We start from the raw sequence: 12,274 nt of genomic DNA, 5'->3' as shown, positions 1-12,274 counted from the left end.
CTGAGAACATTGTCACTGATTGAGCAGCATGAGAGAAATACATGACCGAGTGTCAGAAAAAGAAATGAAACAACAGGTAATGCTATGAATTTTTTATTTTGCTATTTTACCTTAGTGTTCTCCAGTTGATTTAATTTCTTCCTGAATATGGAGCATTTTTCTGCCAAGGTCTTTGTGATCAAGTCCAAGTGCTGCTTGAGAACCTCTTCAATTAGGAATGGAGGTACAGAGGAGACCAACTCCTCAAACATTTTTAGCTGCTCTCTGAACTCTGAAAGAACAATCAGTCTTGATAGAAACTGAAGGAAACTTTTAGGTTTGTTGCAGTGAGAAATGAAATCATATTGCAGTTTTCTTCCAAGGGGGACAAGTTGCCAAGAAAATTCACTCTGTATGTCTTTAACTATTTTACTTTGAGGGTAGGGACAAACTAGCCAGGGAAAGAATGGCGGTGTTGATGGATCCAAGAATGGAAATTTGGAGAACCCTGGAGGCAATAGCAGGGGAATGGGAATGGAAGACACTGTAGTTGCTTCCCTGGACAAATAAAAATGGAATCAGCAAGGGCTGTTCCACCTATGCACTGGAGATGGATGATGTGGTCAAATTTGTCAAAGGTTGCACATATTACACAAGGATCAACCTCACTGTATTTACAACCATTGGAAAACTGTCTATGGAACAGATGCTCAGGCAAAATGTATCCAGTACTTTGGAATCTGCTTCTTCCTTTAAGGAGAATGGCAGGAACCAAGATAAAAATGGATAAGGAAAATATTTCACCTTATTTTAGAGAAAATGATAAAATGGACATGTTTGGTTTGATAATCAGGAAGTATAATTAATTGATATCATTCCAAGATGTAATGGGAAAGAAGTGAAGCTGAACGAAGTAAATTACATTTCTGTAGTATTGCCATAATATAAATTTCACGATGAAGCAATTCCTGACAATTCAACATCTTGGATATCTTCTGTTGACTTGCTTGACTTCAGCCAAACTGAAGCTGAGGCCTTTGCAATTCCTGAGCTAGGGAAAGTAATAACCAGCTGAATTCTTGCTTGTTACACTATTTGGAGAACACCATAATGGATACTGAGGGACAGTAGAATAGTGTTAATCTGTGATAAGCCTCTGATCTTAAGAAGTGCCTTGACACACACTGGCCAAGATTTGATACATTTTGGATGAAGTACATCTTTAGGAGTGACTGAACTTCAATCACCCCTCCAACCCAACCCCACCAGCTCGGAAGTCCACCAATCAAGCACTTAAGTGTTGATCAGCAAAATTCTCATCCCATCTGGTAGTGTGCCAGAGCAGCCCATTCTGTCGGAAGCTGCTGGACAATAGAGGCCAGAAGCCGCTGGAGTTGGAGAGAGTTGATAGGTACCTAGGGTGCTCCGCCATTAAAATCAGGATAGGTAAGAAGGCGAGTGGTTTTTGGAAAGGGGAATGACGGAATCAGAGTCACGGAGGGAAAGGTGTCAAGGCGAGATAAAGGAATGGCTTTCAGTGGTCACTCCTCCTGCTCTTATCCATGCCCCCAGTTACCCCAGATTGTGGCAAATGGTGGGTCTCAAACCCATCCCATGAGACAAGCCTTCCTGGTCTCTTTGTTGGGAAAACAGCCAATATTCTCACCTGCTGGGAAGTCTGGTAATCCAGCCAGAAACAGATTGTGGCCCACAAATGATTGTTAATTGAGCACTGAAGGGCCTTAATTGGTGACAGGTCAGGAAGATCATACATATACATTCCTACCCAGAACTTGATTATTGAGGTGGCAGGAAGGAGGTGGGTATCTCTCTGGTGCCAACCCCCTTTTCATTTGCCCTTTCTGTCACCTACCCACGACTTCTAGGGAGACAATAACCCCATCCACCAATGCCCTCAGGAAATAAAGGAAGAAGAGAGAAAAGTACAAAAATGGTTTTCTTTTGCTTACTGCCTTGCCATAAAAAACTGAACCGAGGCAAACTATGAATGAAAATATACATAATACTGTACAGAAATCAAAATGCTTTTGAAGATTAATGTCCACAGCATCTCTGAGATAAGTATTTCATAGAGTTACAGAGTCATACAGTTACACAGTATGGAAACAGACCCTTCGGTCCAACTTGTTTGTGCTGACCAGATATCTTAAACTGATCTAGTCCCATTTGCAAGCCTAAACCCTTCCTTTTCATGTAGCCGTCCATATACCTTTTAAATGTTGTAATTGTACCAGCTTCCACTACTTCTTCTGGGAGCTCATTCCATACATGCACCATCCGCTGCCTGAAAAAGTTGACCCTCAGGTCCCTCTTAAATCTATCCTCTCTCATTTTAAACCTATGCCCCCTAGTTTTGGACTCCCCCACCCTGGGAAAAATACCGTGGCTAGTCACCCTTTCTATGCCCCTCATGATTTTATAAAATCAGGTCACCCCTCAGCTTCCAACAATCCAGGGAAAATAGCCCCAGCCTATTCAAGCTCTCCCTATAGCTCAAACCCTCCAATCCTAGCAATATCTTTGTAAATCTTTTCTGAATCCTTTCAAGTTTAATAACATCTTTTCTACAGCAGGGTGACCAGATTTGAATGAAGTATTCTAAAAGTGGCCTCACTAATGTCCTGTATAGCCACAACATAGCGTCCCAACTTCTATAATCAATGTACTGACGAATGAAGGCAAGCGTGCCAAATGCATTCTTCATCAACCTTTATACCTGTCCACTTTAACAGAACTATTCACTTGCTCACCTAGTTTCTTTGTTCAGCAACACTTCCCTACCTTTAACTGTATAAGTCTTGCTCTTGGTTGGCCTTACTAAAATGTAATACCTCACATTTATCTAAATTAAACTCCATTTGCCACTGCTCGGCCCATTGGCCCATATGATCTATGTCCCGTTTTACTCTGAAATAACCTTCTTCATTGTCTACTACACAACTAGTTTTGATGTCATCTGTAGACTTACTAACCATACCTCCTACATTCATATCCAAATCACTTATATAAATGACAAGAAGCAGTGGACCTAGTACCAATCCTTGTGACACACTGCTGGTCACAAGCCTCCAGTCTGAAAAGCAACCCTCCTCCACCACCTTCTGTTTCCTACCTTCAAGCCAAATTTGTGCCCAATTGACTAGCTCCCCTGGATTCCATGTGATCTAACCTTACTAACCAGTCTACCATGTGAAACCTTGTCAAATGCTTTGCTGAAGTCCACATAGACAATGTCTACCACTCTGCCTTCATCAACCTTCATCTCTTCAAAAAACCCAATCAACCTTAGTGAGACATGATTTCCCACACACAAAGCCATATTGATGATCCCTAATCAGTCCTTGCCTTTCCAAATGCACGTAAATCCTGTCCCTCAGAATTCCCTCCAACAACTTACCCACCACCATCAGGGTCACTGGTTCATAGTTCCCTGGCTTTTCCTTACTATCTTTCTTAAATAATTCCACCACATTAGCCACCCTCCAGTCTACTGGCAACTCACCTGTGGTTGTCGATGATACAAATATCTTAGCAAGGGCCAGCTTCCCTCGCTTCCCACAAAGTTAGGCAAACCTGATCAGATCCAGGAATTTATCTACCTTTATGCATTTTAAGACATCCAGCACCTCCTCTTCTGTAATATGGACACTTTTCAAGTCTGCGATTTATTTCCCCAAGTTCCCTATCTTCTATGTCTGTCTCCACAGTAAATACTTATGTGAAATATTCATTTAGTATCTCAGCCATCTCCTGTGGTTTCACCCATAGACAGCCCGATTCTCTCCCTAGTTACTCTTTTGCACTTAATGTATTTGTAAAATCTCTTTGGATTCTCCTTAACTCTATTTGCCAAGGCTATTTCATGTCCCTTTTTTGTCCTTCTGATTTCCCTCTTAAGTATACTCCTACTGCCTTTATACTGCTCTCGGAATTCATTCGATACCAGCTGTCTATACCTGCCATATGCCTCCTTCATTTTCTTGACAAGAGCCTCAATTTCTCTCATCATCCAGCATTCCCTACACCTAACAGCCTTGCCCTTCACACTAACAGGAACATCTTGTCTCTGAAATCTCCTTGTGAAGGCCTCCCACTTTTCAACCATACCTTTACCTGCAAAGAGATTCTCCAAATCAACTATTTAAAGTTCCTTTTGAAATATTGTTAAAATTGGCTTTAATCCAATTTAGAACTTTAACTTTTAGATCAGGTCTATCCTTTTCCATTATTATTTTAAAACTAATAGAATTATGATCATTTGCCCCAAAGCGTTCACCCCACTGACACCTCAATCACTTGCCCTGTCTTATTTCCCAAGAGAAAGTCAAGTTCTGCTTTTTCTCTAGTAGGTACATTCACATATCGAATAAGAAAATTTTCTTGTACACACCTAACAAATTCCTTTCCAAGCTCTAAGGCTGTCGCAGTCTACATTTGGAAAGTTAAAATCCCCTACCATTACAACCCTATTAATTTACAGATACCTGAGATCTCCTTACATATTTGCTTTTCATTTTCCTGCTGAGTACTGGGAGGTCTATAATACAATCCCAATAAGGTGATAATCCCTTTCTTATTTCTCAGTTCTGCTCATATAACTTCACTGGATGTTCTCCCAGGAATATCCTCCCTAAGTACAGCTGTAATATTATCCTTAAACAAAAACGCCACTCCCCCTCCCTTCTCACCTCCACCTTTCTATCCTTCCTATAGCATCTATACCTTGGAACATTAACTGTCAGTCCAGCCCTTCCCTAAGCCATGTTTCTGTAATAGCTATGATATCCCAGTCCCATGTTTCTTTGTATATTTGGCTAAGTTAGATTGATGAAGCTTTAATTTAATTTTTCCTGTTACCTTGCAGACAGTTACTGTGATAGATATCAGCCTGAGCTTGATATAATAGCATCCTTTGAATTAGCTCATCTGCGCATTGTTCAAATGTGTCCCTCAGATATTCAGGTCGGTAGACTGGATGTCGATCCTTCTTTTTGTAATATTCCTAATGCAGGTTAAGAAATCACATTGTTTTTACACTGTCCTTGGGACTAAAGGAGAAACAATACATATGAAACTGTTTAATATTATATAGACATCATAGCGATTGGTAGAAGGACTTATGCATAATAAAACCATCTATCCAGTAAGGTCAGCTTAATAACAAAATAAGAATCAAAGAGACATTTTGAAGATCAAGCCTGCTTTTTCTATATACCACTTGCAATTTAGCCTACTGAGGACTATACATCAATCTACTTGACTTGCCTACATATATATTCCAGACTCAAAGGCATTCATGGTCTCTGGCTGCTACTGTGGTTTTAACTTGAGGCTATGAGGGGTACTCATACAAATATATGAAAAAGAAGTAAGGTTAGGCCATTCAGTCCTTCTAGCTTGCTCCACCATTCATAAGATCACAGCTGATATGATTGTAATTTCAAATCCTCATTCCTGCCTGGCTCTGATAACCTTTCAGCCCTTTGTTTATCAAGAATCTAATGACATCCACCTTAAAATATGCAAAGACTCTGCTCCCACTGTCTTTTTAGGGAGAGAGTTCCAAACACTCATGATGCTCAGACAAAACATTTTGCGTCATCTGTTTTAAATGAGTGACCTCTTATTTTTAAACAATGGCCTCTAGTTATAGATTTTCCCAAAAGAGGAACATCCTCTCCACTCCTATACCTTTAAGTTGGACCTTTAAAGTATGCTGGCTGGATGCATATAGACAAGGTTTCTTCTCAATACAGGCAGCCTGGCACCAGCTGAGTTCAGGTTAACACAACTTTTCGCAAAAAAAAACAGGTGCTGGGCACCTTATTTGCGTATACATTGGGCCTATTGTCTGTTACTAGCAAGAGTACTGGACACCCACTACTTTACTTGCACGGGTATTCCAGGTGGCAAATACCAATGACTTGTGCCTCGAGTGCTGTTGAGATTGGAACATGGACCAGGTGGATCACATTGACCGTGAGATCCTGATTGGACTTGTCCCTGTCAGCCCTGGCTGAGAGATCTTGACAGGAGATTTAGAAAGTCTCCTCAGTCTAAGGGCTGGCTTTGAGCGGGCTGGTCAGAGTCCATATACTGTGCACATATAAATAAAGGGTGACTTGGTGACAGGTTACAGACCTCTGTGCAGTTATTTCAAGTGTCCATTTCGCACATGAGGAAAAAGGCTTGGTATCATTCAAATCCCTTTGGTCTCATATTAAGAAAGGTCATATCAGACCGAAATACTGTTGGCATGATGGAACTGGAAGGGGACAGACAAAAATAATGACAAAAGTGTGGAGGCTACTTACAAAATCCTGAATCAAACAGAAGGAGCTTGAGAGGCTGTATTGTCTAACTTTCTTACTATACAATATGATATGTAAATGTTTATTGCAAAGAAGAAATCATGGAACAATGTTAAACTCCTGTATGCGTGCTAAGGAACAAAATAATTGCTCACCTCAGCAATTGCCATTAAGGCATTAGTATTCTCCCACAAAATGAATGTTATTGATCCTTTAAATTGGCTGAAAAAGAGAATGATCCACATTAAAATTTCACACATAATAGTCAGGCGTGGTCAACATTGTGACCAGTACCTCATAAGCATTCACTGGGAACGCCTATTAGCGGTGGGCAAAATTCTCATCTGCTCCATTTAGGAACACAGGAGCATAGGAACCTAACAAAAGGAGTAAGCCATTCAGCCCCTTGAACCTATTCCATCATTCAGCGTCAGCAGCGAGCCCAATGAGACAACCAACGAACTGGATCAGTCGACAGAGAGATCCATGGGATAGTGGGCAAAGAAGAAGTTGAATTGGACCCCTCCGGAGGGCTATTGCCCGGGACTTGACAGATATGCTCAAGCCATTAAAGAATGCATGAACGTCAGATTCTCACAAGGTAGTGAAAAACGTCAGCCAGGCACAATGCAACGCCATCTATGCTCTCAAGATCAATCCCAAAATTGTCATCAAACCAGCAGACAAAGGAGGAGCCATCATCATATAGAATAGAATGGACTACTGCAAGGAAGTGTACTGACAGCTGAACAAACAGGAACACTACAGACAACTACCTGCCGATCTGACCAAAGAACACACCCGTCAACTGAACAGATTGGTCAAGACTTTTCATCCAGTCCTTCAGAGTACCCCATGCACTCTCATCCCGCATACTTCCTGCGCAGGGGATCTCTACTGCCTTCCAAAGATACACAAAGCCAACAACCTGGATGTCCCATTGTATCAGGCAATGGGACTGTGATCTCTGGTTATGTCGAAGACATCTTGAAACCCATTGTACAGGGAATCCGCAGCTTCTGTCGTGACACTACAGATTTCCTACAGAAACTCAGCTCCCACGGACCAGTCGAACCAGGAACATTCCTCGTCATGATGGATGTTTCGGCACTTATACCAGCATCCTCTACAATGATGGCATTGCCGCAACAGCCTCAGTACTCAATACCACCAACTCACAATTTCCAGATGCCATCCTACAACTCATCCGCTTCAACTTCAACCACAACGTCTTCACCTTTGACAACCAGTTCTTCATCCAGACACATGGAACAGCTATGGGGACCAGATTTGCTCGGCAATATGCCAACGTTTTCATGCACAGGTTCGAACAACACTTCTTTGCTGTACAGAACCTTCAACCAGTGCTATACACCAGACACATTGACATTTTCTTTCTTTGGATTCATGGCAAGGAATCACTGAAACAACTACACAGTGATATCAACAAGTTCCATCTCACCATCAGACTTACCATGGACTACTCTTTAGAATCAGTCTCATTCTTGGACACACACATCTCCATCAGGGATGGACACCTCAATACCTCACTCTACCACAAGCGTAAGGATAACCTCATGAGGCTGCACTTCTCTAGTTTCCACCCGAAACATATTAAGACAACCATCCCCTAAGACAAGCCCTATGCATACAGAGGATCTGTTCGGATAAGGAGGATTGCTACGGACAACTGAAGGATTTTGAAGGATGCCCTCATAGGAACAGGATACAATGCTCAACTCATTGATCGCCAGTCCCGACGTGCCACAGCGAAAAACCACAATGACCTCCTCAGAAGACAGACACAGGATATGTCCAATAGGGTATCCTTCGTCATTCAGTATTTCCCGGGAGTGGAGAAACTACGTGATGTGCTTCGCAGCCTTCAACACATCGTCGATGAGAATGAGTACCTTGCCAAGATCTTCCCCACATCTCCACTTCTCACCTTCAAACAATCGTCGAACCTTAAATAGACCATTGTTTGCAGCAAACTACCCAGCATTCAGGGCAACATCAACCACAACACTATACAACCCTGTCATGGCAACCTCTGCAAGACATGTCAGATCTTCGACATGGACACTATTATCACACGTGGGAACACCACCCACCACTTGTGTGACTTGGCTAACGTTTTCTATCTCATACGTAGCAGGCAAGGATGCCTCAAATTGGCAAAACCATACAGATGCTCCAACAACGGATGAATGGACATCACACAACAATTGCCAGACAGGAATGTTCCCTCCCAGTGAGGGAACACTTCAGCAGTCAAGGACATTTGGCCCTGGATCTTTGGGTAAACATCCTCCAAGGTGGACTTTGGGATACGCAACAATGCAGGGTCACCGAGCAGAGGCTGATAGCGAAGTTCGGTGCCCTTGAGGATGGCCTCAACTGGGATCTTGGGTTCATGTTGCACTACAGGTGACCCCACCACACTATACACTCTCACACACACACACACACACACACACACACACACACACACACACACACTCACACACACCCTCTCTCATGTACACACTGTCTCTCTCTCTCTCTCTCTCTCACACACACACACACACACACAAACATACTCACACACACTTTCTCTCTCTCTCTGCCCCACCCCCAACACACACACACACACACACACACACACTTTCTCTCTCTCTCTCTCTCTCTCTCTCTCTCACACACACACACACACACACACACACACACACTCTCACCATTGTATACTGCTTTCTCAACAATTAGTTTGTTTGGTGCGGTTGGTAAGCAGTAAAATGAATATTAAAGAGACGAGTTGATTGTTAACACAGTGTTTAACAGGCAATAATCCCCCTTAATTGGAAACCAGCCACTGACTTTGTTACAAGGATAAAAGACAAAGTGAAATGCTCCTGATGTCAAGATAATCCTCATTGGAGTTCTCACACGATTCTGCCACAAACCTCGCCATAGCCCACATCGGTCAGATTCCTAAAAGTTTCGGTCCAGACTCCACAAGTTGCATCTGTTTCAGAAAAATCACGATGGATAACACTGACACTTTTGCAGTGATTGTTACTGCAAAATCTGGTCCATTCAGATAACTAGTCACATATTATAGATAGTAATATGCCACAGGAGATGAAATGCAGTTATGATGCATTTGAGTGTGAAACTTGTTATCTTTTTAGTTTGTAAGACTAACAGAAAGCAATGATTTTATAACTACTTATTACAAAAATACATCACGGGTACCTTTAAATTCTACTTACTCAGATTTTTCTACTGTTTCTCCAAAAACTTGATACCTTGGGTCAAAACGGTTTATCTTGGAATATTTGATTGCACTGTAAAGATAGAGGTGCTTAGTTATGATTTTTATCTGACCTTTTACCATACTGAATATGACAGCTCGCTGTCTCTAGTGATATCAAACACAGCATAGTCAGGTGAGAACAAAAGATTTTGCAAATAAACCCAAAGAAAGGAATTTGGGATTAAATTACAACCTACTGTTAGCGCTGCAGTTTAGCAAGGCACAGAATCTATAAAATCACTGGAAATTTTGTGAAGTTCATCAATGAAAATTAAAGTCTTTCAACCACTTTAGGAGACTCTGGTAAGCTTTAACCCTCTGACAATGCAGTTGATGTAAAAAGTACAATTCAATTTAGAAGGACCATATTGCTAAAGCAATAATTTCACAACTAGGTCAAAATAAGAGACATTTTTGGATTAATAGACACATACCTAGATTCCAACAGAAATCCCAAATCACAGATTTAAATTTATATGATACAATATCAGGTTGACAGGTCACGAAGTACTTCACACAATCAATTATTATGGCAGTCTACTGACTTGTCATATAGAAAATCACAGGGAAACAGGGAGGAAGAGAATGAAAGGGGAAATAGGGAAGGGAAATGAAAGGATAACATGGTAAGTAGGAAAAGTGAAGATCAGACATGATGTTATTGAAAGGTAGACCATACTTTAGAGACGAAATGGCCTATGCCTGTGCCTAATTTATGTTCAAACTGCAATGTGAGATGGAATTTCCAACCTTAAGAATAATGGCTGGTGGCAAAGGTGAGTAAGCATTTTGCTGCTGATACTGTTCCTGGTGTGTTTAATCCTGGCTTAGAGTGGGCAAAGGCAGTAAGTTAAACTGGAGGTATTTTACAGAATCACAGAATTATTAGAGTGCAGAAGATATTTACATCCTGTGATGGGTTTCTGATTGTCATGTGCATAAGCCACATTGGCTGATCAAAAATATCTGCAATTTCTGACGCATTTATCTCAGACCAGTCACAGTTATTGAAGCAATTTCAGCAGCAACGATGATATCAGGATTTGTTAACAGAAAATTATAACTCCCTGATTGTATGTGCTCTGCAGTGCCAGGGTTTTGTTTAGATATTTCGTCCGTGGTTTTTCATGGAGGAGCTTAATTCAGAGCTGTTGTGCAGAAATTGTGAAGAATTGTTTATTCCTGAGGCATCAGTCACTGACTAACAAAGTCGTTCTCAGTTTGAAATAATTTATTTAAAAATTTAAAAATTAATGAGAAAATATTTTTCCTTAAAATTTCCTAAAAAGAGACACTAATCAAAGTGTTTAGAAAATGCAAGAAAACAAACATTGGAACAGACCATAGAATGAGAAGACGGTGCTGATTGGTTATCAAGTCATAGAGTTATACACCCTTCAGTCCATGCCGAACATAATTAAACTAGTCCCACCTGCCTGCTCCTGGCCAACATCCCTCCAAACCTTTCTAAACAATGTACTTATCTAAGTGTCTTTTAAACGTTGCATCTGTGCCCATATCCATCACTTTCTCTGACAGTTCAATACACAGGCAAACCACCCGCTGTGTAAAAAATTTGCCCCTCTTGTCTTTTTTAAATCTCTCTCCTCTTACCTTAAAAATTTGCTCCCTAGTCTTGAAATCCCCCATCCTGGGGAAAAGACACCTACCATTAACCCTAACTATACCCCTCATGAATTTATAAACCCTTATAAGGTTACCCCTCAGCTCCGACGCTCCAGTGCAAAGTCTCTATCCAGCCTTTCTTTATAATTCAAACCTTCCATACCTGGCAACATCCTGGTAAATCTCTTCTGAACCCTCTCTAGCTTACTAATATCCTTCCTATAACAGTGGGCCATGGTTAGTATGGAGATGTAGCTGGATCTGTTAACAGACAATCTGAGCTCATCGATTAACCTCAGACTAGGCAGATAGATTTTGTGTTCGTATTAAAATCACCTTCAGTGAGTCAGTACTGGGAAAACGATTGCTGCAATTTGTTGTTCCACCAGCATGAATAAAAGTGCTGCAGATTAAAGGGTCATTATAAAATAAGGTATCTTTTAATTTTTGTTTTAATATTATTTTTGTATTAACTATAAAGATACTGAAGCTGGAATGGTATGGGCAGATGGCTACTTGACTTTCTGGGACAATTGGTGACTGGAAATTACATGAAGAAATCTCCAGGAACGCATACAAACTGCACTGGCAGCCCAAGCAACCAACAAGATCCAGTAATCATCAAAGCTTTTTGACAGCTTTTTACAGACCCACAACCTCTACCACCTAGAAGCACAATGGCAGCCGACACATGGGAGCATCACCATCTGCAAGTTCTCTGCCAAACCACATCCCAGACTGACTCTGAACTTATTGTTGTTCTCACACTCATATGCTTAAATAACTACTTTTTGAATTCCCTCATCTCCCACTGGAGTGGCCATGCTTTTAGAGAGCAGAATCAATACCCACTGAGATCAATTACCTTCTTCTGCCAAAGGTTTGGAACCTTCAAAGGGATTTGCAGCGAGTTAGACTAACTGAGACAACAACAACAACAACAAAAACAAAGTTGCTGGAAAAGGTCAGCAGATCTGGCAGCATCTGTGGAGGAGAAAACAGAGTTAACGTTTCGGGTCCGGTGACTCTTCCTCAGAACCTT

At 41.3% G+C, this 12,274-nt stretch overlaps 1 protein-coding gene across 1 annotated transcript in view; it reads right to left on the bottom strand.

The window, feature by feature from the left end:
* The window catches only part of LOC109915725 (coiled-coil domain-containing protein 180-like), a 100,047-nt gene that overhangs the window by 7,113 nt on the left and 80,660 nt on the right, over positions 1 to 12,274 (bottom strand). Inside the window, exons 25-28 of the mRNA XM_048613391.1 lie at positions 9,563 to 9,711; positions 6,467 to 6,533; positions 4,858 to 5,002; positions 111 to 271 (exon numbers count right to left, since the gene is read on the bottom strand). Coding sequence (XP_048469348.1) covers positions 111 to 271; positions 4,858 to 5,002; positions 6,467 to 6,533; positions 9,563 to 9,711 — 522 coding nt within the window. The remainder of the gene's footprint in view (positions 1 to 110; positions 272 to 4,857; positions 5,003 to 6,466; positions 6,534 to 9,562; positions 9,712 to 12,274) is intronic.

The sequence above is a fragment of the Rhincodon typus genome, chromosome 28 (assembly GCF_021869965.1).
Source record: "Rhincodon typus isolate 14 chromosome 28, sRhiTyp1.1, whole genome shotgun sequence".
Lineage (NCBI taxonomy): Eukaryota > Metazoa > Chordata > Chondrichthyes > Orectolobiformes > Rhincodontidae > Rhincodon > Rhincodon typus.
This window is presented reverse-complemented; position numbering and strand designations above follow the sequence as displayed.